We start from the raw sequence: 24,334 nt of genomic DNA, 5'->3' as shown, positions 1-24,334 counted from the left end.
CTGTTGTGATGACTGTGCTCTGTCTCGCTCAGATTGCCTCGCTCAGAGAGATCACTGGAGCCTATGACGGGAGCACTGATCCATTCCTGCCCTACCCTGACCGCCGGAGAGGCCAAAAGGGCGACAGGGGTGACCCAGGGGAGAGGGGACCTCCAGGCAAAGAGGTAAGGTGGAGCCACCAACAGAGGGTTGGGGCAGGTACAGAAGGGAGGTGGTGAGTTCCTCTGGGGCCTTTCTGCTGCCCCTTGTGGGTGTGGGATCCTTCAGCCAGCACCCAGGGAAATAAAACACTGCCCTTCTTAGGGGTTGCTCTCTACCTGGTCCCAATGGACCCCACTTCAGGCCTGGATTAAATCAAGCCTCTCTGAGTCCCTCAGTGGACAGGGCCAAGCAAACAGCTTCTCAGATTCCTTCTTTCCTCGGGAGAGGAGACATGTTGAGTCCCCAGCCCCTTCTCCTCAGGACTCTCACACACGTGGCTTTGGAGTCCCCCGTCTCCTGGGGAAGATGGGGGGGGCAGGAAATTCCGATGTCTCCCTCGTTCTCTCTGCCTCAGAGCTCAGGGATACAATGAATCTCAGCAGCATCTCCTCTGGGGAGCTGCCTCCCTCTCTGGGGCTGTCCAGCTCCAGCCACGTCATAGATCGGCTTCATGCTGCTTCTGGGCCCTGCTGGCCCTGTTAACCCTCGTCTCCCCATGCACAGTCCCGCCGTCACGCTCCATTAGCAAGTGCAGCCCTAGCCTGTTGGTGCTGCCCAAGACAGAGCGAGACTTTCCTGCCTCCTGTGCCCAGTGCTCTGGACTTGGCCTCTTGCTGGCTAGAGACTGAACTCCCCGCTGGCCCCAGAGGGCTCCCTCCAAGCCAGGGCTGAAACCCGTTGACGGGGCAACGCATGAAGAAAGCCTGTCTATCCACTAGCAGCACTCTATCTCCAGTGCCGTCCCTCCATCCCCAAACCATGAGCTTCCCCGTCATTTCATCTCACCTGCTGGTGCCAGTCCTGGGACTAGCTGAGTTGTGGTCTGTTTCTTTCAGGGCATGATGGGCTTTCCTGGAGAGAAAGGGCCCAAGGGCGACAAAGGAGACCAAGGCCCTGCTGGCCCTCAAGGCCCCATGGGACGTGCTATTGGAGAGCGAGGTCCAGAGGGGCCACCTGGCCAGGCAGGGGAGCCTGGCAAGCCTGGAATCCCAGGGGTGCCAGGCCGGGCCGGGGAGCTCGGAGAGGCTGGCAGGCCTGGCGAGAAGGTGAGTGAGACCTGGGAAGAGGGAACAAGGATTGGAAGGTCAGTGGTGGCCAGTTATGCAGCTGGCTCAGTGCGTGAAGCTGCTAGGGGATGGAACAGGGATGGAGGGGGCTTCCCTCCCTACCCCTCTCCCCTGAAACCCAAGGATGTGGTGACACCTGTCTGCCATGGCTGTTCTCTCAGGCTCAACTGGTGCCTCTGTGGGTGGGAGCAGCCCAGGGATTTAGGAGCCTTTTTGAGGAGGTTGTGCAGGGGGAAAGGATTCTTTTGGGAGGACTCTGCTGCACAGTGACCAGACTATTGCTTCCCAGGCGAGGACCTTGGCTGCTTGAGGGCCCCTAGTCCTGTCTCAGGCTCCCGGTGAGACTGCTCTGAAAGCTGTCAGCTGGGGCCCTCCTGTGGCATTTACTGACCCTTGCTTGGGAGGGGAAGAGGGAGCAGAACCAAACTCCTGAGACAGCACTGCTGACCTGGCCCCACCTTTGCTTTGCAGGGCGATCGGGGCGAGAAGGGAGATCGTGGAGAGCCGGTGAGTGAGGTCTGGACCCACCAGGCATGCAGCCTGCTGCACCTTTCCATATCATGCACTCTTCACAACTGGAAAACATGTATCTCTGTGGGATCAGAGGCAGCTATTACTGCCCATGCCTGCACGTGCATCCAAGATTGCCAGTAGGGGAAACTGACCCTCTGACTTAGGGGGCTCAGGATTATTCCATGGGGGTACAGAGGCCATTGGTTGCATGTAGCCTGTGGCCATGGGGCTAGATTCCAAAGACATGGGGCAGGGGTGCTGTCTTCTATGCCCCCCACGCATGTTACTGATGATTCAAAGTCCAGTGGCTCCTCGTGTAGCCCCACCCTAAATCCAGCAGGAATCCGCAGGGCACACAGAGAAGCCCCCAGCTGGCTGGCACGTGCACCAGCAGGGGAAGGTGTTTGACAGTGCTGCAGTACCATTGTCCACCCGTGTTGTGCTCTGGGCTAGCAGGTGGAGCCTCCGAGGGCTGGAATCAGAGACAGTGCCCACAGCCCTGAAGGGAAGAGGCCCCAGTACTGACTGTGGGGCACAGAATGGAAGGTCCCTGTGATCTTGGGCCCAAACTAGGGTGGGGAGAATGGGCCAAGAGGTGCATAAAGGACAGTCCTTCACCTCCTCCCAACACTTACCCCTTGGGGTGTTGCTGCAGGGTCAGTGTACAGGGGCTGCCTTCTCCTGGAGCTGTGGGTGAGGGGCTTTCTTCCCCCCGGGGATGGCTTCCGCTCTGCCCTCTGGGGGATCATCTGGGACTTTGATCCATGTCCTGTTTGTCTTGTCTCAGGGCAGAGATGGTGTGCAGGGTCCTCCAGGGCCCCCGGGACCCAAGGTGAGTGAGTCCCCACCTGGCAGTGTTGTCCAGGTCTGCCTACTGGAACCAGAGGGGTTTGGATGCGTGGGGGTTGTGGCACATGAAACTCTTGACTTGTTTGGCTCTGGGCCATCTGCAAAGGACCTGACTCCCCTGCTCCTTGGGCTGACAGGGACGGGAGAGCTGTGAAGGCCATGTGCTGAGCTTTTGGGAAAGGGAGTGCCCCATGCTTCCCCACAGCCTCCCGCCTCTGGGATATGCTTGGATCTAGACAGCCTTGTCCATCACTCTGGCCAGAACTGAGGAAGAGCTATTGTGACACAGGGCAGCTCCTATACAACCCCCACCCTCCGCAGGCCTTGGGCCTTTGAGTCCCTATTGTCCTGTGTTATCATGGGATCCTGCTCTTCAGGCAGCTCAGACACAGGTGTTGGGAAGCCACTGTAGGCAGCAGCCAGGTGACTAACATCACTCTGTTTAGCAGGGGACCATTGTGCAGCCCCAGTTGAACTAGGAGACAGCAGCTGGGGCAAATTGCCCCAGGACCTGTCCTTTTACTAGCAGGTGCCATGGGAAGACCCTGAGACCTGGCAGGGTTGGTCTCCCTCAGACCCATCTAACAGGATCAGCACAGCTCTGCATGAGTCCCAGGGGAGGCCACCAGTGACAGTCAGCTCTGTACTCTGGATGTGGCCCTGAAAGGGACGTTCCAGACCCAGTGGGCCTAAGGGGCACTAATTAATCTAGTACGGAACATAGAAGAGGTACGAGCCCTGCTGCTTCACAGCATCAGCCAGGGATGGAAGAGGCTGGGTAGGTTCTTCCAGAGCTGCCCATTATGGGGTTTCTTGTACCTTCCTCTGAAGCAGCTGGGTCTGGTCATTGGCCCCTGGGCAAGAAGGACCCATCAGTCAGATCTGGTTTGGCAGTTCCTGTGGCTCCAGAGGACAAACAGGAATCTTACCCAGGGCATGTGGGGAGAGGGGTTGGCAGGTGCCCTGTAGGAAACCAGATTCCCGTGGAGGGTTCCCAGGGCTGTTGGCAGCAGAGTTGCTGGCCCTGGGCTGCTGCCTCTCACTGCGCTCTTGTGTCTCCAGGCAGATGTGGTGGAAGGGAGCCTCTCTGGTCTTCCAGGGGAGCGTGGACCCACAGGACCCAAAGGAGCCAAGGTTAGTGCCAAGGAGGAGAGAGGAGCCCTGACTATACCCATGTCTCAATCAGAGTTTAAGGCCCAAAGGAACCACTAGAGCTCCTGTCACCATCACCAACTTCACCCAGTACCGCACGTGACACCTGTCTCACCAGATCTCCCAGGGTGCTGCAGGAAATGGAGCTGGTAACTCTTCCCTCTCCCTGAATTTGGCCCAATGCCCCAGCATGGTGCTAAGAGGTGCAGTGCTGCTGCAGTTGCTGCCTTTCGGATGGGATGAGCGAGGTTCTTTGTGGTCATCAGAGAGCTAATGGCGCTTACCGCACAAGCCTGCGTTTAACCGTTGTGTCCTGGCCAGACTCCTGTGCGGAGCAGGACGTGCCTAGATTTCTCCTGTACTTCCAGTTGGCTGAGAGATTCTCCTTCATAGACTCTTGTGAATGTGCTGTGTGATATTCAGCAGCCCCCCAGCCCAGAGGTGGCTGCATTTCAGTGGTGGGTGAAATGATTCCTGTTTATAACGTTATAGGGATCACCCTGTAAGCTCCTTATTTCCCAAACCAGGGTCTCCCTTCAGCCCAGTTTGGAAACGGACACTGTGGTACGGTGAGCTCAGCCCACTCTGGTGACATCATTGTTGCCACAACCATCAATGTACTTTCAAGGGGACAAAGCAGCAAATGGGATAAAATGTGAAATGGGACAAAATGTGAATGAAACACATGAAGTGGGAACAATGGTGGGGCTTGGAGCAGAGGCAGCAATGATGTGTACTTCTGGATTGGGGAAGGAGGTGGCAGCTGCCACTCAGGAGAGATGTAGGGAGAGAGTGGTCTGGAGCCAAGGCTCCAGGGTTCTATTCCCTACTCTATGGGGGCGTGTGTCCAATGGTTAGAGCAGGGTGACTGTCTGTCTGTGGTTTGAGCCTGGGCTTTCTGACACTAACTTCTCTCCTGTGCAGGGAGAGCCTGCTGTGGATGGCGAGAGAGGACCCAAAGGAGATAAGGTCTGAGTATAGTAAGTCTTCTGGCACCTGCACTTCACCAGCTTCCTCTCTGACTCTGTCTCGCGCACATCGGGGGATCGCCTCTGCCTGGGGCACTTGACTCTGTCTTTGATCCCTCAGCCTTTCTCTCGCTATCCTTCTATCTGGCTGCACCACTGCTCAGCAGGCCCAGGTCTCTGGGGCTGGCCCTTCTGTGTTGGAATCCAGGCTCCAGTGCCCAGCCAAGGCACTACTGGTGGCTCGTCACCCCATTGGAATGGTTCTTTCCTGGCAATGGCAGCTCCTCAGGCTAAGTCTGAGTGGTCCATGGAGAGAGAATTTGCATCCCCCGAGGGGGGCCCTCCAGGGCAAGTGTGAAGCATGTCAGCAGGTGATGGTGTGCTGAGGTCCACTTCTGCACTTCTGTACCCTGCGCTTTACTATGACATGCGCCCTGTTCCCTGTGCAGACATAGGAGCTAGTTCTCCTGCCAATTTCCAATAAGCGCCCAAGGCAGGGCTGTGCTGAGACCTTATGTCCCCATGTGATGTCCCCCTAGGGCAGCACTAGGGAGATAGGGGGACTCTGGCCTCCCCTCAGGGAGCAAACAGATCAATATCCCAGCGTGTGAGCCTCCCCCTGCCCTGGACAGGAGAGGATCTTGGGTTGGGATGGGTCACGGTGATTTCCTGCTGGTTTTGTGACGTGCTGCGTGTCCCAATTGCAGGGTGAACCTGGGCAGAAGGGGGAGAGAGGAGAAGCTGGCGAGAAAGGCAGGGGTGGCAGCCCGGTGAGTATTGCTAGCGGGACCAGAACTACTGGAACAGCAGCAGGGTTGGGACTGAGGTTCATTGGCAGAGCTCGGGGGGCAAGGCTGCACTGACAGGGCCTGGGGTGCGCTGGCAAAGCTGGGGGGGTGAGGCTGCACTGACAGGCTGGGGTGTGTTGGCAGAGCTGGGGGGCCAGGCTGGACTAGCATGGGGGGTCTGGGGTGCATTGGTAGAGCCTGGGGGGGGAGGGGAGGTTGCACTGACATAGGGGACTGGGGTATGTTGGCAGAGCTGGGGGGCAAGACTGCGCTGATGGGGGCTGGGCTAGCACAAGGGGGGTTAATGTGCATTGACAGGGCTGGGGGTGGGGTTAAAGTTGGATCAGCCAGGGCTAGAGTGAGGTGCTTCAGCAGATCTGGGGGCTCAGTGCTTCGAAGAGTTTTAACCCCTCGGTGTCTGTTTTTTACTGTCTGTTCCTTGCCTTGTTTGCTTTAGGGCCTCCCAGGAGAAAGAGGGCTTGCTGGGCCAGAAGGGAAACCGGTGAGTAAAGGCAGGAAGCATCAGCCTGGGAGTGTGGGGTGTGGGAGGGAGCGCATGGAAATGGGAAGGCCGGAGGAGTGTGTGACAGGCTGGCTGGGAGGCTGCTCGGAGAGGAGTGAGTTGGTCACCAGGGGTTTTCTCAGGAGCCAGAGTCCCTGTGTCAGGAGGTTTAGCGGGCGGAGGTCGTCATTCCCAGCTGCAGAGACAGGGCAGCTCCCGTGAGACATGCCAGCACCCCAGTACATTGCCAGTTCCCCAGTGCCACAGCTGGGCTCTCTGGAATGTTTGTGGGACAATTCCCTGGGCCGGCAGGGATTCAGGACACTGAGCGGACATGGCTGAGACCATCGCTGGCCCATGTGCAGGTGGGTGAGGTGCCCTTTGCCAGCACAGGGGGACAGGATGTGATTCAGGCAGGGAGGAGAGACTAGGGCTCAGCATATGTCTAAGGGCCCCCAAACCAGCTGCCTTTTTTCTGTTTGTCATGCTGTATCTTGGTGCTCTCTGTGCCGGGAGGGTTTGGAACAGGTACCCGGCGCTGACTGTGATCGAGCTGCTAGGGGATCCCCGTACAGCCCCCAGTTTGTTCTTGGAACATGTCTGCCAGCATTAACCAGCGGAAGACACTAGGTGTGCAGTAAACCCTCCTGCACAAGGTGCCAGCATTGCTGTTCCAGTGCCTTCGCACCCCCGTGAGCAGCATTCCCCACTGTGACGTTTTGCTGCCAGCTCACGTGTTGTCATTTTGTGTCCTTCCCTTCCATCCAGGGCCCGCAGGGCTTTAGAGGGCCTCCTGGCCCAGCTGTAAGTAACTCTTCATGGTAGGCCTTGGTTCTGGGCCCTGGCTAAGGTTGGCTTCTCCAGCTCTCTGTCTATCCTGTGCAGCAGCTCTGACTTGGCATCATATTGTGTAGAAGGCCAGGCCTGAACTGGGGCTGCTTCAGGGGCTGCTGTGGTTTCTCTAATTCTCCGGCTTTAAATTGCCTCTTTGCAGGGTATGCCAGGCTTTCCCGGAGTTCTAGGCCGACCGGTAGGTGACTGCCTTCCCCTCTTGTCTTGCGCCCCTTCTGCATGTAGCAAGTACATCCTTCTCCTGCAGAGTCTGGGGCATTTCTGCTTTCAGGAGCAGTCTGCATTGTAATCTTTTCACAGGGAGGTAGAGATCATGCATCTGGAGGTTAGAGCAGGGACTGGGATTCCAGAGATATGGGTTCTAGTCCTGGTTCTGACTCACAACTTTGGGCAAGTCACTTACTCTCTCCTGGCCCTCAGTTTCCCCATCTGTAAAATGGGGCTAGTGACTCTGAGACTCCTCACAGGTGCAAAGAGCTCAGTGATCCTTGGATAATGGTGCTAGAGCAAGGCCCAGAACGACTGACTGTGTAGTGCACAGCTGGTTAAGAAGTGCTGACAGCAGATAAAGTGAAAGGATTAAAATCCTGTCTGTCTGTGCCTATCCCCTCTTGTAAATCACCTAAAGCAGGCTGGGTTTGCACTGCTGCCCATATTGTCCCAGACACGGTGTGACATGCACAACAGCGTGTGGAGAGTGTGGGTGCAACCCTGTCACCCACTGAATGCGACTTCCCTCCTTCGGCAGGGCCATGAGAGGGGACTATGGTATGGTGGCGGGGACATTTCACATGAGGATAACTCAGTCCAGAGCTCAACCCTTTTTAAAGAATACTCATCCAACCAAAACTCCGTTAAACCCAGAAGTCAGTTGGCCCATCTGGCCTCTGCAATGGCAAGAGGTGATCAGTCTCCCAGAGCCCCCATCCAGTACTAACAATCTCTCTCCTGTCCTGCAGGGCAACCAGGGAGATCCAGGGCCACCAGGCTCAGCTGTAAGTAACACCAGCCTGCTGTACCTTCTGTTGTCTATGATTGTGGGTATATCAGAGCCACATCTCAGGTGGCCTGGGGGAATCTGCCAGTGCCTGAACCCCAGCATGCATAGTCGTGTCCAGATGGTTCCTGGAGGCTGAAACCTGCTGGCATGAGATGTCAGCCCAGCCCAGAGCTTATACTGGGAAAGGGGAACAGAAAATAGGATCCCAGTGACATCCATTGGAGCTGCCAGAGGCACACAGAGCGTTTCCTTTCAGCATTCACCTCCCTGCCAGCCCTCCCCACGGGGCCTGCAAGAGATGATGTCCTGCAGAGCTGGAGGCATAGCCCGCTGTGGTATTAGCAGGGCCAGGGAGATGAGGAGCCCTGAGCCCAGAATGTTAAACAGGGCTTTTATGTGTGCAGCAGATTCCAAGGCAGCGAACCAAACAGGAAACACATCAGCGCTGTTCGTGCTGCACTCCAGAACCGGCTCAGCTGCACTGCTGGGCTCTAGCTGTACCTGGGATAACAGTCTCCTCTTTCCTTGCAGGGGCTTGTTGGACCACCTGGCGCTCAGGGCCCACCTGGAATAAAGGTACATCGCAGACAGCAGCAGCTTGCAACCCGCTGGAGGCTGGAACCTCTGGCCAGAGGAAGCTGGAGTCCTGTAGCCTTTGTTGGGCTTCGGGACTCCAGGAGGCTGCGTTAGCCGGAGGAAGCACTGCAGATCAATGAATCAATAGGAAACCCGCAGGCGTGGCTCGTGCATCCACTGGGGAAGGCCTCCAGCTGCCGGGAGCACCAGGCTCCATGCAGAGCTGCATGTGGGCTGAGAGAGGGCCACGCATGAGGCTTGGGTGATAGGCACATCCCTGAGCAAGCCAGGGGCTGTGGAGCTGCAGAGCATGCAGAACGCTCTGCTAGCTGGAGGGCTTTGCTGCCCTGCTTAGACCCAGGATTGCAAGGGTCTGATTCCAGGTCAAGTACTGCACACCTATGGGTTACGCCATCCCCTGGCCACTGTGGTCACAGTGTGTGTGAGATGCAGGCTGCCCCCATAAAGGGGTGCCACATGTTTGGAAGGCCTTCATGGCGTTGTTCCACATTATGGAAAGAGTGAGGCTTGCAGGAGAAACTGGCTGGAGCCTTTGGGCAGTCCATAGCACAAGGGACACGGGGAAGGGGTGACAGCAGGGGAGGCTCCACTTCTCCAGCCAAGGGAGCGTGAGTCACAGTACTGGATCAAATTCATCCTGGGACGCGTCCCTGGAGTCAGCGCAGTGAGTGTAGGAAAGTAATGGCGAGGACAAAGCACATGGAAGTGAAAGAGCAGCAACCCAGGGCTGGGAGACACTGAATGTGTCTTTGCAGAGAGCACTCTGAGGGGTACCTTCCCCTGTCCGTGGGTGGGTGTCTACCCTGCTCTGCCTCACTTAACTACGCGCTTGTGCACACTGGCTTGAGGCCTCATGGACACCTGCAGCTGAATCTGTGATTGTTGTACCTGCCCAGTGCAGGTTTGTAACATACTCTCTTATTGCAGGGAGATGTGGGTGAGCCTGGCTCCAGCATTCGGGTGAGTAGCTCTGCCATGCCCTGCCCTCTGTGCCCCGTCCCCAGTCAGGCTGGCTCTGGCCTGATCTTAGGCACTTCTGGGACCTTACCCAGTGTGTACACACCTGCCCTAAAGGGAGTGCTGGGCCCTTTCCTCAGGGGACAACAGGTGTGTCCTGATTCCGTGTCAGGCCAAGGTCTGGGAGCCTGCAGAGTGACTGCCTGGGGGGAGATGCTGTCAGTGGGGGACCCACTATCCTAGGGAGAGGCTTCCCCAGCTGTCTAACACATGCCTCTTTGTTCCGTTGCAGGGTTTGCCTGGGCCCCAGGGGAGTGTCGGCCTTCCAGGCCCCTCAGGGCCCCCTGGCCTTGTGGTAGGTAGTTGGAGTGGTTCTCTCTCATTTGGGTGTCATGAGGGAGCAGAGTTTGAATGGTCTCTCTGCTGCTGCCCAGGGTGGGAGATTTGCAATTCCTCCTTCATTGCCTTTGATTCCTGATTGTGTTTGTTTTCCATCAGGGACCGCAGGGCGCCCAAGGATTGCCAGGACAAGTGGTGAGCATTGCTTGTTCACAGTGCCCGATAGCTCCTTTGCTGCCATGGGGGGGTATGAATTGCCTTTCCCAACCTGCCTGGCTTTGCTTATGGCCCTTGCAGTGTCCTGCCACTGGTATCTCTTCTCTTGGCAACCTTTGCCTTTGTGTATACATCCATTTGGCAGAGCTCGGCCTTCCTTGGCTGAGCGGGCAGGATCCAGGTAGCCCTTCTCCGAGGCCTGGAAGTGGCAGGAGGAGTCCGATGGAGATGCTAACTGTGGAGTGGATTGTCAGCAGTGCTGTCTACTTCTCTCTCCCCCTGATAATTCCAGTTGTTCCATTCCTGTTTTCTAGGGTGAGACTGGAAAGCCTGGAGTGCCGGGGAGAGATGGAGTGCCAGGGAAGGAGGGAGAACCAGGGCTGCCTGGAAAAATGGTATGTCCCACACAGGTGCTGGCAGGGCATGTGTGTCTGCTACAGTGAGCTCCAGCAGGAAGGGGAATGGCAGCATTCCCCAGATACTCGGGTGACGGAGGAGTTAGAAATGCCACAATCCTGCTGCACTGAGCCTCTCTGGCCTTCCCTCCCATTGAGACCATGTGGCTCAGGAGTTGTTCTACGTCTGTGCAGCTGGATGCCCCAGTGACTCTAGCCCAGTTTGGATGACACAGGAGGTCTCATCAAACCACAAATTCCAGGGGATGTGGCACCTCTAATCAGCACTGAAAGCTTGGCTTTGAATTCAGCATGGTTTAGATTTTCCGTGGCAGCATGGTGTGTGGAAGAGTACATTGAATTAAGCCACTGGGAGTGCGGTATGCAAGAGAGCTAAGTCAGCAGCCATGTATGATCGGCCAGGTTACCTCTGTGGTGGCCCCACCTCCTGAGGGAGCTGATGGTGGCAGAGCAGCCAGGGGAGCATGGATTTGGGGCAGAGCAGCTCCCATCATGTCCATCTCAGGCCAAGCCTAACAGTTGTGTTGATTGCATGACAGGGTGTGCCAGGACCCGCAGGCCCTGCCGGACCTAAAGGAGAGCCAGGGGACGCCGGGCTCCCAGGACAGGTGTGTGAGACGTTCTCCTATCTCCCTTAGCTCATTTTCTGAGCCAGCTGTGGTAGGTTACTAGCTCCCTTCAGTGGATTTTCCTTCTGAAGGTGGGAGTAACTCATCCAAAGCCCAGCCTGGCTGGGTGGGGTGGGATGGGCTGAGTTGGCCCCTCTCCAGGGCTGTGGAGAGGCCTCCCACCACCACCCCAACATCCCCTGCTGCAGGAATTCTGAATGCAGGTCCCATACGGGGATGGTGTCGGGACCTTTAATCACTTTATAGCTTACCGAGTGAGGAAATGGTGACAGCAGCCGGGGTTCAGCTGGGCTGGACAGCCCTTCCACACGGGGGTAGGGAGTTTGTATCCCCCTGCCTAAGCCATAGACCAAGCAACGATGCTTATCACTGTGCTGTCTTGCTGTCCTCCTTCGTGTGATTCACTCACTTCCTACTCTGGCCCTTGAAGTGAGAAACTTCCCCCAGTCCCTGATGTCACTCTTCTGTTAAATGTCCATATTTCCCCTTCCCTGTCTCTAGGCGATTGTCGGTCCTCCTGGGATGAAAGGCGAGAAGGTAAGAGGCTTGGGGGTTAGCTCAGGAGAAATCTGCACAGAAAGCTTCAGAGCGGGAGTGTGGGGACTAGAAGCCAGGACTCCTGGGTTCTTTTAACTCTGACCCAGAAATTGTATTAATAATAATGTTGTTAGAGCCCAGTAAAAGCTACAGGGGGAGAGGGTGGGGCTGGAACAGCCTGGAGTGAGTGACCAGCCCTCTGGTGCAGAGCTTTCTCAGTGCCACGCTGCCCATGCCCCTGTGTCTGCTCTGATGCCATGAGCTGCATCTGCTCTGGCTTGTCCAGTGCCAGCTTCCCTGGTGTCTCTTCAGCCACTCCAGCGTCTGAGCAGGAGCACAGGGGTCCCAGGCTGCACCAGGAGTGATGGTTTGGGGTGACCAGGATCAGTGGAAGAAGGGAGCCCAGATGTCAGCTCGGGGTGGGAAGGGGGTTGGGATGCAGGGGGCACAGGAGGGATGCCTGACATGCTGAGCCTTTGTGTGTTGCTGTCTAGGGTGCCCCCGGAGAGATTGAAGGGAACCTGCTGGGTGAACCGGTAAGTTGGCCTTTCATGTCCCTTCCCACTGTTATATCTTGGACTCTGCGCCCAAAGCCAAACACTAACTCTGCTCTCTACCTGCAGGGTGCCAAGGGCGAGCGAGGCTTACCGGGCCCCAGGGGAGATAAGGTGAGGAACTTCCCCGCACCCCAGTGCAGGGAGGGGCTTCTACTCTCTGCTCTTAGCCACCTCCTTGTGCTGGCTCATGGTGCCTTTGTGACCTGATCCATTTCAATCCCCATTGGTGAGTCTCACTCTCTTTCTTCCTGCCAGGGGGAGCCTGGAAGACCGGGGGAGCCTGGAGACCCTGGGGAAGATGTAAGTACCACGTAGATGGGGTGTTGGGAATGGCTGGGATCCCCACTGTAGGAATGCTGAGTCCAGGGCCAGTGTTAGAGGCTGGGGGAGGCTCCTCCCTGCCCACCTGCTCAACCCCCTCTTGGTACTGTTCAGATTCTTGTCCTGGGCCCAGCACTGGAGTATGAGAGCGGTTTTGATTTGTTTCATTGCCCCACCTGAATGGGAAGCCCTGGCCTTTGCCATAGTAAACCTCTGAGCATGGGGCAGCTCCAGCGTGTCCAAGATCTGGCTCCAGGGAAAGGCTACCTTGGTGCGTTGCAATCTAGTTCTGAAAAATGGTATACAGCGCATGTGCATGCCCTCAAATGTGTACGTGTGCAGGTGAGTGTGCACAACATGGTTTTTCTTCATTGTTTCCTGTGCTTGTATTTTAACAGGGAGCCAAAGGATCCCCTGGAATCAAAGGGGAAAAGGTAAGTAGCAGTCCCGGTACTTGGGCTCCAGTGTACTGAGCCTAGAACTCACTGGCACGCCCTGTCAGTCCCAGAACGGGATGTGTTTAGCAGTACTTGGTGGCTCAAACATGCATCTGTCACTTGTTACCTTCCATATTGCACTTGGGCTCATATACCTGAGGTATCTCCCTTGCAGTTTGATTGTCATGTGCTGAGGAGTAGGGAAGATTGTGGCAGCAGCGAGAAGGGAAGGTCTCTGAGTCGGCACGGGACAGGAAGAGAGCTCTTGGGAGCTGGAGCAGCCACCAGCTGTGTGTTCAGGGTTACTGGGATGAGTTGGCTTGCTCTGATTGGTGTTTGGCTGGGTGAAAGGCTGATGTAAATGGGCTAATCAGAGCCCTTCTTGCATTGTTTAACAGTGACTGTAATGTTCATGGCTGAGGAAATGGCTGTCACAGCGTCTGTCTCATTCCTGCCCTGGCGGGAACCCCCAAGGCTGAGCGGGGAGTTTATTCTCTAGGGACCACAAGCTGAATGCACCCCGTTCTGTGACTGACAGGGTGTGTTGGTGAGGTTCTTGTGATGTGGCCACTTTCCCACTAGGGACTGACTGAGGCCTCCCCGTGAACAGCCATAGATTAGTCACCAGCTGGGGCATAGCTAACTGGAGGATAATTCTGTCCCACTCCCATCCACTCCCTTTATGTCCCTATGTATCTACCCCTCTGCCCCTCCATGTGGCATGACTTACCATTTCTATTCCATCTGCACCATTCAGGGTTCAGTTGGCATTGGCCTGCCGGGACCCCCTGGACAAGATGGGCCTCAAGGTTTGAAGGTAACATCTCCTAAGACTTTGTTAGCACAGAGAATCTCTCCTTAGTCATATGGGGAGTCTGGGAATCGGAACTCCTGGGTTCTCTTCCTGCCTGTGCTTCTGGCTTGCTGAGTGACTTGGGCCAAGCCTCTTCCCTGGCTCTGTGCCTGTCTCCCTTTTTGTATAATGGGGTTAATGACACTTGTCCTCTGTTGTTAAACACTTGCTTGGAAGGTGCATATTATTATTGTTATCAACTTAAAACATGGAGTGAAACGCCACGTGCTAGCCTTGGCACCGCTCCCTGTTCAGCATTGCTGTCTCCTGCTGTGTGTGACCTGTCCAGCCCGCAGACTCTCTGCCAAGCCGGAAATACTGTGAATTTTTACAACACGAGCAAGACACCCATAATCTCCCCCTTCGTGGGAAATTGATTATTTGGTAGATTCTCCAGGCCCTTTGAGTGAGTCACAGGACAGCTCTAGATGGGGAGGTGGCAGGAGCCACTCTAGAAGCAGGACAGGAAGGGCTGGATCACCCCCCCACCCCGTCTACCTTGCCCCTCACAGCTTCAAGGCTGAGAGACATGGGTGCTTACAGAACTCATGTGGCATCAGTACCATGGGTGCTGGACAGCTCCTGCTGGAGGCCCTGAAGAGCTGGACACTCTACTCCTGGTTCCAAACCAATCCCCCAGCAGAGATCTTCAGCGCCAAGTTACCAATGAAAATTACCTGCCTCTCCCTCCACTATGCACATCCAGGGAAAGCCAGCTACCCCAATGTTACCGCAGAGCAGGCAAATGCTGGGATCAGGATGTCTCCACTCCAACGCCAGCCATCCTCCATATACAGGCCTGACCCCCTCACTTTTGTGCTGCCTACCTGTACAGGCCTAAGATCCTTTGCCCTGCTTCTGCCCACCCTCAGCGTGTGGGTGTTTGGCTGAGCCCATCTTCATTTCATTCCTCCCCACCAGGGCAGAGTGCTCTGCCCTGCTAGAGTACAGCATTTCCCTCCAGACTGAAATTGAAGTCCCCTGAGGAGTGTGGGCCCCATCCCACTGCTCCTCTCTCAGCAATCTGGCATCAGGGGAGTCCTTCCCCAGCAGCAGCTCAGCAGCACTAACTCCTTCTGTCTCCCCTCCAGGGCGACACTGGCTTACCTGGCCCACCAGGATCCCCGGGCTTGCCAGGCATCGCAGGGACCCCCGGCCAGCCAGGTCTGAGGGCAGAAAATGGACAGCCAGGCCCACCAGGACCTCCAGGAGAGAGGGTAAGAGGTGCAATTACCATCCGGCTCTGAGCTCTGGCCCATCTCACCCCTGCTAAAGCACAGCCACTTGGACCACTCGCCCCAACAGCACATACTGCTCGGCACCAAGGGCCAGTGCAGCAGCACAACTGTCCAGCTGCCCAGCTTCTGCCCTGGGCCTGGCCCTGGAGGTTCATGTGGTGGAGCCAGATTACAAAGGGAGGCCACTGGGTGAGTCCATGAGATGTTCCAGAGCCCTGAGGCTTCCTGTCCATGGACTCCTTGGTGCTGGCAGGCTGGGCCTCCTGCTGCCGGAGTGCAAGGGGTCAATGAAAGAAGCAAGGGAAAAGACCATGTGGGACCATCCTGACTGCCCCCAACAGATTTTTCCCTGCAGCGCTTTCTCCGACTCAATGTGAAGTATGCTCCAGCAAAGCAGCTTCGATCAGCTCCCTCCTGCGACGTGCAGAGAGTCTGCAGCATCCCCCTTGAAGGATTAAATGTCCTTTCTCCACTCACTCCTCCCTGGTCACATGTGGCAGTGCCTGCCTGCCCTGAACTGGGCTCTCTTTCCTGGCAGGACCTCGGAGTTCACCTGAGCTGCACAGTTCCCCTCCACGAGAGCACTTGCACTTGCATTTGCCTGATGCCCCAAGTGTGAGCTCTGCCATGGGGTAGCTTGGTGAAGAGAGATGCCCCAGGGCACTGGGGCTTGGCCTCTGCCATGGAGAGGCCTTAACTGTGCTCCCTTTACAGCCAAGGCCACTCCTGGGCCTTCGCTAGCTGTGAAGTGGGACCTCATCGTGGCCAAGGCCTCTCTTGACTGATGTATTTTTCTTGCTAGGGTTTGATTGGCTTCCCTGGAAGAGACGGTACCTCTGGATCACCAGGGCCCCCAGGGCCCCCAGGTCCAGCGGTGAGTGTTGGGCACCTGGGGCCCAGAGTGCTGGGTTTGTAGCCAGGAGGAGGAAGATGATTTCCAGGAGGTGTAGCAATTGCTACCCCTAACTAAGCCTCTCCCTGTGTCTCTCTGAAGGTGCCCTGCACAGCCTCGGAGAGGGAGAACTGGGTAGGGTGCTGGAAAGAACCTGCTGCCCTGACAGAGCAGCAGGCAAGAGAAGTCAACTGCCAAGCTCTCCGGGGAGCAAACGAACAGTGTAGGAGGTGATAGGCAGCTGCCCTGGGCCAGGAAAGAGGCCACTAAAACCCAAGCCAATGCCACTTTGCACAGCTCCAAAGGGAGGGATTTAAAAGGTCAAGTGCCCAAAAGCAGGTGGGCTGGGTGTCTAATTCACCTGGGCCACTACCACAGTGTGGGCACATTGTCTGTCTGCTTACGCATGCAGCTGTGACTCTTGCTCATCACTTGCACACACAGTCCCAAGGATTGTGTGAGATCTTCCAGCCCCCACCTCCAAGCATGGGGTTCACCTTTGGGAGACAGAAAAATCTCTTGCTTATCCCAGTGCAGGTGCCCTTAGGGGTCTCCCAGTGGACTGGAGCCAGAGCAGCTTTGCATCCAGATTCAGAGCTGGGTGAGAGGCTTACATGAGTATCTTTGAACTATTCCCTTGAGTGGGTTGGGGTTGGGGAGGGATGGCTGGACAGATGACTATCTGCATTTCTTCAACTAAAACTCCCTCCACCTGCTTGTTCCCTTGTGTTAACCTCCTATTGCCACTAGTGCTACCCAGGGCCAGACAAATGAAAGGGAAGTGAGGTGGGTAGTACAAGTGACATGGCCGACGTACGCCTCTCCTTGGCGTAATTGTGGTTGGCACCGAGACCAGGGCAGCACTGATATCTGTATCCTGTGATATAGCAAGCCCCTGGGGATTGCTTCAGAGGCGCCTAGGCTGGTCCTGGTACACTGATCTGTCTCTCTTGTTTCAGGGGGCACAAGGCATCCCAGGACTGAAGGGTGACAAGGTAGGCTCTGGTTTAACCCTTATTGCGCCAGCCTCCTGTGGCTGCTGGAGTGTGGGAGAAGGGCATGTTTTCTCTAAGGGCCCCAGCTAGAGTGTTTTTTTTCTTGCTTGGTGGATGTTCCCTATTGCCTTTAAATAACACCTGTCCCCCTTTGGGGGATGGGTCTCCTGGATGGAGCCAGACTTTTCTCCCCCAGTGTGGCTTCTGGGCTAGTGATGTTGATAGATAGAGGTACAGGGACATCTCAGAGCTACCTACAGGGGGAGCCCTTGGGGCCAAGTGTATCTCTGACCCATTTGCAAAGGCCGTTCTTCTCTCTTCCTCTGGCCTCTGGTGCAGTTGCTTGTCTCTGAAGAAGCCTGTTGTGGGGCATGACTGTGAAGCCAGGCCCCATCAGTTGATCCTGGGGCTGGCAATGCTGTTACAGTACAAGTACTGAGGAGCAAGTGAGCTCCTGTCCTGTTGCGTGACCTGACTTCACAGTTTGAGGGTATGTGCAAGCAGAGCTGGATCCCCTTCAAGCAGCCAACAGACAGCAGCACCCCTAGGGGTGCAAGTGGCATGAGGATTCTGCCTCCCACATGGAAACCTCTGAGCACCAAGGGAGCAGCGAGGAGAGGCCATGGCTTTCTGGCATCGCCACATGTCTGGTTGTCAAGCCATGCAATCTCATGTATGTGCAGGGTAGGGTGGCCAATTTTGGTTGGATGTATTCCTGGAGGTTTCATCACATGGCATAATCTTTAATTAAAGATTCATCATTAATTCCTGGAGACTCCCGGCCAATCCTGGAGGGCTGGCAACCCTAGTGCAGGGCAGTGTCCCATGGAGCATAATGCTAGAGATTCCCAGAGCTGGGACAAAGTGAGCAGGCAGAGGGCGTGGAAAGGGGCAGCCAGTGGCTGGATCCAGCAGGGTGCAGGTAGTGCCTGACTCGGCAGTTTGGGCAAGGTGTGCAGGATTGCCGCTTACCTCGGCTCATTCAGAGAATGCTGTTGTTAGCTACAGCGTCACTAACACTCTTTCTCTCTGCCCTGTAGGGGAACGTGGGGGCTGGACAGCCGGGCCCTAGAGGCGAGCGAGGAGACCCTGGGCCACGGGTACGTATCTCCCCTATAGCCTCCCCCAGCTGTGAGTGCAGACCCCGCTAACCCACCCCTCTCCTCAGCACTGCTGTGTGTGAGGGGACAAGCACATTGATCTCGTGGGGCCAGAAAGACTTTCCACCCTGCAGCACCGGGGACTCTACCAGGCCTCGTGTCTTTGGGATACTGACACGACTCTTCATGGGCCAGGGGTATGTGGAGCAGTCTTGGAGGTTAGAGATGGAGAAGACACTTTCGAGCCCATCTCCCTGAGGAGAGCGCCCCCTTGGCACACACCCTGGCTGGGGCTGCGGAAAGCCCACAAATGGGTACCCTGGAGGCATCCCGTGTCCAGGACCCTCCCCAAGGCCGAGGTCACTGCTCTGGGGCTTTGCCTCTTACCCCCGTCACCATGGATCAGGATAGCAGGCTATGGAATTGACCCGCTGTGCCCTCGGGGCCCAGCTCTCCCATTCCCGGCCCTGTGCTCTGTCTCACTGTGCTCTTTTCCTCCTCGGCAGGGTGAAGACGGGCGCCCAGGGCTGGAGGGAGATCGTGGGCCTGCGGTAAATACCTTCCTCCTCCCTTTGCCTTGCCCTTTAACCAGGGGCTGGGATTGGCTCCCGCTCGCCAGTGACTCCTCTTCTCTTTTCCCTTTAGGGGCCTCCCGGAAACCGAGGGGAGCGAGGCGACAAAGTAAGCAACCTACTGGTGCGGGGCAGTGGGGCCGGGGGAGGGGAGTCTTCTTCCCCTTCCATCAGGCTGCTATTGAAGTACAAGCACCTGCCCATGGGGTACAATCCCATGCTGATGGGGTGGGGTCAGGCAGGGTATTGCCCAGAGCTGCCCCAGGATTTCACCCCCCAGCCTGCTTGGGCTGCTGCCTGACCAGGGGCTGTCTCCTCTCCAGGGGAGCTCATGGCCTGTTCTCCCTCTTGCTCTCATTTCTCCCAGTTCCTAGTTCTAATAAAGTCAGGTATGAACTCGTTTCTCTCTGATCCTGAGCCCTCCACTCATGCCTCTCAGGACCCCATGAACTTCCCTAGGTTGGGGTCCCCAGGGCTCTCCTCTCCTCTCCTCTCCCCTGAGTGTCTGTCTGGGTTCTGGCTGGTCTCCTTGATGCTCTGAGGGAGGCCCTCGGGTTTGGTAGTGGCCTGACAGTCGTAAGACCCACGTGTCCCTGTGCTAGGCATGTTTCTCACCCACGCTCTCTTCCCTTCTAGGGAGACATTGGAGCTATGGGGCCCAAAGGAGATAAGGTGAGTTCCCCATTTACATGCTGCTCGGGGCTCGTTGGCTGACCTCTAGCACCAACTGGCACAGCAGAAAGGCCCACTTGCCTTCAGACCTGGGACTGTCTGAGCCACAGTCCCCAGAGGAAGGTGGGACAGTAATTCTGTGCTGGCAAAGCTGCAGCACACAGAGCTTTTCCATCTGCCGCCTGCACACCAGGCGCTTCTGCCCAAATGCCACCACAGCAGGTCCACCCTATGTGAACCCTTCCAGTGCTAGTGGCCAGCTTTGGCTTTGCCCTGACTGGACAATTCTTAGCCCTGGGGCTGCTCCAATAACCCCTGCCTGTGTCCCTGGGTTTCTCACCGTGGGCTGTGTAGGTCCTTGGTCCCCAGCGGCGTGGGAAGCCGTCTGCCCTGCACCGCAGTGGTGCGTGTAGGGTGTGAGCTGGACTCTTGACTGGCTTGAGGGAAGCAGCAGATGGCCCTTGAGCACATGAGCCTGTTTAAACCCATGGGATTGCAAACTGCAGCATGGGTCTGTGGTTTATTTTGAGCTCTCATTGGCTGCCGTGTGGTTTGTTTGTTTTTCCCGTGTGCAGGGTGATACTGTCATTGTGGAGGGGCCAGCTGGAGTCCGGGGGAGCAAGGGGGAGCCGGTAAGAGCCCTACCCCATAGAGCAGAGGTTTTCAAACTGTGGGGTGCACCCCCTAGGGAGGTGTGGAGGAACGTTTTGGGGGGGTGAGCAGCGACGCCAGGCGGCTTGGGCCAGCCCTGCACAGTGGGGCTCAAGCCAGCCCCACACCACCTCCACCCCCTGACTCACCTCAGCAAGCCACCCAGCCTGCAGATCAGTGTCAACATCCACCATGGCTGCACTGATTTCTGTTCCCAGCAGCTTCCGTGCCCAGCGCTGGTTCTGCCCCCAGAGACCATCACACGCTCCTTCCCCCACCCTGAAAACCCTAGTTGGGAGGGGCATGTATTGGGACTATTTTTGTCTGAGTTGGCAGGATGCAACCAAAAATTATAACACCCAAGTGCGGCTTGGCTCAGAAAGTTTGAAAACCGCTGCAGTTTTTGGCCGCATTGCCCAGGGGTCAGAGTGGGCTGTTCCTTATGGGCTGTTTCCAGGATGCTTTGAGATTTATCAGCCTGGAGGCGTTTCCTGCTATTGAATCTGTAACTGCTAAGTCCGTCCCGTCCCATCCCCCCCCGCCACGATCCCCTCTTGCCTTGGGGTTCAGTCCACACCGCACATGACCCCCACCTGCCTTGGGGTTCACACCCCAGATCTCAGCAGACACTTCCCCCATGTACCTCCTCCCCCAAGTCTCCGTGTCCCTTTAGCCAGACAGACCAGACACCATCCCAGGAATCTCCTCTCCAGTCCCAATTTGTGCCTTGCTCTTCTCTGAATCCCAGCCCATGGGTCATCCTCCCTGTGCTGTCAGGGGACTGACTCCCTGCACCTTCCGCCCTTTCCCCTGTCCAGGGAGACCGCGGCCTGAAGGGGATGGAAGGGGAGAAAGGCGACAAGGGTGACCCGGGCCACCCAGGAGAGAAGGTATGTGAGCGAGCAGCTGGAGGACAGACAGGTATGGGAGCATGCCTGTCTGAAAGCTGTCCCAGAGGCTCGGGAGAAGCCACATAGCACGGAAGGCTTGGCAGGACCGAGAGCAGCTGCTGTGATGACTGGGCACTGTGGAGCACAGCTGGCCCCAGGAGTTAGGAGCTGGACGCTTTGTGCCCTTTGCTTGCTGCTGCGCGGCCATGGAGAGAGAAGGGGCTTTGGGCTGCAGGCCCCAGTTATGGAATGGAGACCAGCAAGGAGGAGGATGAGAGGGGGGCATGTCACTGGAGACTGCAGGGGAATGGGCCGAGATGTGATGGAACAGGCTCGGTCCCAGCCTGCGTTATACTCTGCTGATGGCTCGGGGCACCCCGTCCTGGCCAGCGCCAGCCCCCTGTATCCCACTGGCAGTGGTGAGGTGTTCAGCAGAGTGGCCCCTGGACACCTCCTTTCCCGGAGGTGCATCATCTGACCAGGAGTGGAGTTGGCTAGTGAGTCACTGTGGTGGGGGAAGCAAATCAGGGACGTTTTGTTTCTCTCTCTCATTTGGGGACCTTTTGTTAGAACCTAATATAATTTCAGAGGCTGGTTCTGTCCCTCCCACTGCCTGCTGGGAGCGGGGGAGCTTTCCTCAGGCTGTGCACTGATGTGTGCTTTCACCCGCAGGGAGGAAGAGGCGAACAAGGGGAGAAGGGCTCTACAGGCTTCCCAGGAGCACGCGGCCCTGGGGGCCAGAAGGTAAGAATAGTCACAAGTGTGCACAGCCCTGCACGTGCCACTCGTGCGTGTGTAGGTGTGCCTGCAAGTGCGTGTGCACACAGGCCTGCCAGAACATCTGCTATCCCCATCCTGGCATGTACCTGCAGGCATCACTCAGGCACCCAGCCCCTCCGTCCCTGACCTGGTGTGTTTGCCTTTCCAGGGTGAAGTTGGTGAATCGGGAGACCCCGGAGAGTCGGTAAGGAACTGTTCTTCGCTGTTGTTTCTTGCCCATTGCCCAAGAGCAAAGCCTGAGAGACATTCTGTGTTTCTTCTTTCTCCAGGGCCTGCCAGGAAAGGATGGAATCCCAGGAGCAAGAGGGGAGAAAGGGGACATGGGGCCACTAGGAATGCGAGGCCCTAAAGTGGGTATTTTCTTTGTCTGTCTGTCTGTCTGTCCTCCTGTGACCCTGAGAGAGCCTGCCTGCCTGGGCCAGATGTAGCCCTAGGCAGACCAGAGGGACGCTGAGCCCGCTCACGGCAGTGTCTTGGGACCAAGCACCTTGGGGAAAGAGGAACCCCCCGTGTGCATTCAGGGTCAATGTCAGGGAACCCCCAGGCCACCAATTGGCCCCTGGGAATGGGCTCGGATGCAGTGGAGTCTTTCCAAGGGGGCTGTGCAGCCTCCCAAGAATGGGTTTGGTGGCATCAGCTGCAAGACATTGATGGCCTTGATAGCCTGAATTTCTCCCCCCGATACCCGACACCCAGCATAGATTCTGCCTGCAAAACCAGCCCATTGCCCCAGGGGTTAGTGTTGAAGTGTGTTGCGGAGCTGTGTTGTGACGTCTCTCTTCACTGCAGGGGGATCGGGGACCGAAAGGCGCCTGTGGCCAGGATGGAGATAAGGGGGGGAAGGTGAGTGTTCACGGGTCTGCACAGGTGACTCCCCTTCTCCAGCCAGTCAGCAGAGGTGGGGACACTTGGTTCCAGAGGCGGCAGAGCCACCACGCTAATGGAAGGTGGGACTACAGTGCGTTGCGACGTGCTAGTGGAGCCGCCCAAGAGCCCTGTGCTCCCCGCGCAGCTGAACGGATCCCTGGGGAAATGACTGATGCTTAAGGGCTTCCAAGGGAATAAAGGCTGCCCTGGGGGCCAAGAGGCTTATGGGAAGTGGTGACAGTTCAATCCCCATCTGGTAGAACCCAGTGGAGCTAATTCTGGGCCCAGTCTCGCCCCCAGGGCAGCCTGGTCATGTCACTTGGCTAAGGGGCTGGGGTGCTATGGAACTGAGCTCTGTTAGACCAGCACTGGCCCTCTGAGCCACCAGCGGGGGTCTGTGTAGCAGACGAGAGAGGGGCCTTTGAGAAGCCCGAAGTATCAGCCCTGCCCTGCGGCACTGGAGGGCCCCAGGGATGCTGTGGAGGCTACTGAGGAGACTGAGGAAGGCAGGGGGGACCCTCAACCCCACCCCTTTGGAGCCCTGGGGTTGTACGGTGCAGCAACCTCCAACCGGAACTGAACCCCAGGAGGGGTGAGTCCATGGGTGGGCGGAGCTGTGTGGCATCGCTCAGAGCACTGCTCAGTGGACTGACTTCCTTTGGAGTAGAGGAGGGTTGGGAAGCCATGGGCTAGATATAACTCCATCAGTAAAGCAGTCTGTGCTCTAGACATGAGCCCAGTATGGAGGGGCCTGGGCACTGTCCAGTCTGGTTCCCCATTACCCTGCTGTCTCCCACTGACCTGTATCTCCTTCTGTCTGCTCTAGGGGGATCCGGGGATTCCAGGCCGAATGGGACTTCCAGGAAGGAAGGGTGAGCTGGTAAGTGCACCCAGCTGGCTCCAAGGGCAATGTGATTGAGCACATCTGGACTGGCCAGAATGAACATCTGGTTTGTTTTCCTAGGGAGAGCTGGGCATGCCTGGAACCCCAGGAATCCCCGGGAAAGAAGGTCTCATGGGACCCAAGGTAGGGATTAAAGAGCAATAATGTTTGGGGGGTGGAGTGAGGCCTGTGGATGAGGGGCTGCTGTGGGGCTTGCTGATCGCTCTCTTCAGATCGTGGCCTTACTTGGCCAGAGCTGCCTCACTGACTGTTGGTTAATAGCGTGCCACGGCACGTGCCCACCTTATGTGCAGAGAGTGGGATTTCTCCAGTGCTGCTAATAGAAGCACCAAAGCTGCCAGAGGATCTGCATTAAGATGACCCTGCAGCCCTTTCCAGTGCACTCAATGAGCGTTGGGAAGTAAATAGATGCTGGGACATAATGTTTCCGATCTAACTGCTGTTAGACTCTGTACAAACCTGACATTTGGAGCCCAAGATCACCTGACAATGGCACCTCTACCCAGTTGTTTGTTAGCCACTGGGCCCACAGAGCCTGATTCCAGGGACCCCAGCCAACTGGGGGGCCCTGGAAAATGGGCGACCCCATGCCCCAACCAACTTCGCCTGTCCAGTGCTCCTATGGAGTGGGGCAAGCCCCCGTGCCCTGACAGCACTCCCTAGCTGGGGCGCCAGGCAGGTGGAGCGGGGTAAGCCCCTGAGCCCCGACCCCACTCCCCGGCTGGAGAGTCAGGCTGGCAGAGTGGAGCAAGCCGCCATGCCCCGACCCTGCTCCCCAGCAGGAGCACCAGGGTGGGGGGACTGCAGACAGAAAGGGTGGTCTGCTCTGGCCCCACAAAACCGTAATCCGCCTGTGCCCCTATCCCAAATCTCGCTAGAAAAAATACCTTGTTCTTTGCTTTCGCAGGGTGACAGGGGATTTGATGGTCAGCAGGGAGCCAAAGGAGACCAGGGAGAGAAAGGAGACCGGGTGAGTTGTGCTTTACTAAGGGCCAAACTCCAGAGCCCTTGAAGCTTGTGTT

General features: G+C 56.9%; 1 protein-coding gene across 8 annotated transcripts in view; it reads left to right on the top strand.

The window, feature by feature from the left end:
- The window catches only part of COL7A1 (collagen type VII alpha 1 chain), a 119,342-nt gene that overhangs the window by 76,300 nt on the left and 18,708 nt on the right, over positions 1 to 24,334 (top strand). For all 8 annotated transcript variants that reach the window (XM_038410204.2, XM_043518881.1, XM_038410201.2 and 5 more), the window contains 38 exons: positions 33 to 164; positions 1,038 to 1,247; positions 1,740 to 1,775; positions 2,569 to 2,613; positions 3,693 to 3,764; positions 4,707 to 4,751; positions 5,458 to 5,520; positions 5,996 to 6,040; positions 7,035 to 7,070; positions 7,852 to 7,887; positions 8,424 to 8,468; positions 9,417 to 9,449; positions 9,739 to 9,801; positions 9,945 to 9,980; positions 10,316 to 10,396; positions 10,957 to 11,025; positions 11,548 to 11,583; positions 12,078 to 12,119; positions 12,207 to 12,251; positions 12,396 to 12,440; positions 12,860 to 12,895; positions 13,656 to 13,715; positions 14,843 to 14,968; positions 15,792 to 15,863; positions 16,841 to 16,876; positions 17,917 to 17,976; positions 18,483 to 18,527; positions 18,622 to 18,657; positions 19,185 to 19,220; positions 19,796 to 19,852; positions 20,690 to 20,761; positions 21,434 to 21,505; positions 21,690 to 21,725; positions 21,811 to 21,891; positions 22,331 to 22,384; positions 23,235 to 23,288; positions 23,373 to 23,435; positions 24,220 to 24,282. In XM_038410204.2, the coding sequence (XP_038266132.1) occupies positions 33 to 164; positions 1,038 to 1,247; positions 1,740 to 1,775; positions 2,569 to 2,613; positions 3,693 to 3,764; positions 4,707 to 4,751; positions 5,458 to 5,520; positions 5,996 to 6,040; positions 7,035 to 7,070; positions 7,852 to 7,887; positions 8,424 to 8,468; positions 9,417 to 9,449; positions 9,739 to 9,801; positions 9,945 to 9,980; positions 10,316 to 10,396; positions 10,957 to 11,025; positions 11,548 to 11,583; positions 12,078 to 12,119; positions 12,207 to 12,251; positions 12,396 to 12,440; positions 12,860 to 12,895; positions 13,656 to 13,715; positions 14,843 to 14,968; positions 15,792 to 15,863; positions 16,841 to 16,876; positions 17,917 to 17,976; positions 18,483 to 18,527; positions 18,622 to 18,657; positions 19,185 to 19,220; positions 19,796 to 19,852; positions 20,690 to 20,761; positions 21,434 to 21,505; positions 21,690 to 21,725; positions 21,811 to 21,891; positions 22,331 to 22,384; positions 23,235 to 23,288; positions 23,373 to 23,435; positions 24,220 to 24,282 (2,274 nt within the window). The remainder of the gene's footprint in view (positions 1 to 32; positions 165 to 1,037; positions 1,248 to 1,739; positions 1,776 to 2,568; positions 2,614 to 3,692; positions 3,765 to 4,706; positions 4,752 to 5,457; positions 5,521 to 5,995; positions 6,041 to 7,034; positions 7,071 to 7,851; positions 7,888 to 8,423; positions 8,469 to 9,416; positions 9,450 to 9,738; positions 9,802 to 9,944; positions 9,981 to 10,315; positions 10,397 to 10,956; positions 11,026 to 11,547; positions 11,584 to 12,077; positions 12,120 to 12,206; positions 12,252 to 12,395; positions 12,441 to 12,859; positions 12,896 to 13,655; positions 13,716 to 14,842; positions 14,969 to 15,791; positions 15,864 to 16,840; positions 16,877 to 17,916; positions 17,977 to 18,482; positions 18,528 to 18,621; positions 18,658 to 19,184; positions 19,221 to 19,795; positions 19,853 to 20,689; positions 20,762 to 21,433; positions 21,506 to 21,689; positions 21,726 to 21,810; positions 21,892 to 22,330; positions 22,385 to 23,234; positions 23,289 to 23,372; positions 23,436 to 24,219; positions 24,283 to 24,334) is intronic.

This window comes from Dermochelys coriacea, chromosome 7 (genome assembly GCF_009764565.3).
Source record: "Dermochelys coriacea isolate rDerCor1 chromosome 7, rDerCor1.pri.v4, whole genome shotgun sequence".
NCBI lineage: Eukaryota > Metazoa > Chordata > Testudines > Dermochelyidae > Dermochelys > Dermochelys coriacea.
Note: the sequence above shows the minus strand (reverse complement) of the source record. Positions and strands in the feature narration are given on the sequence as shown.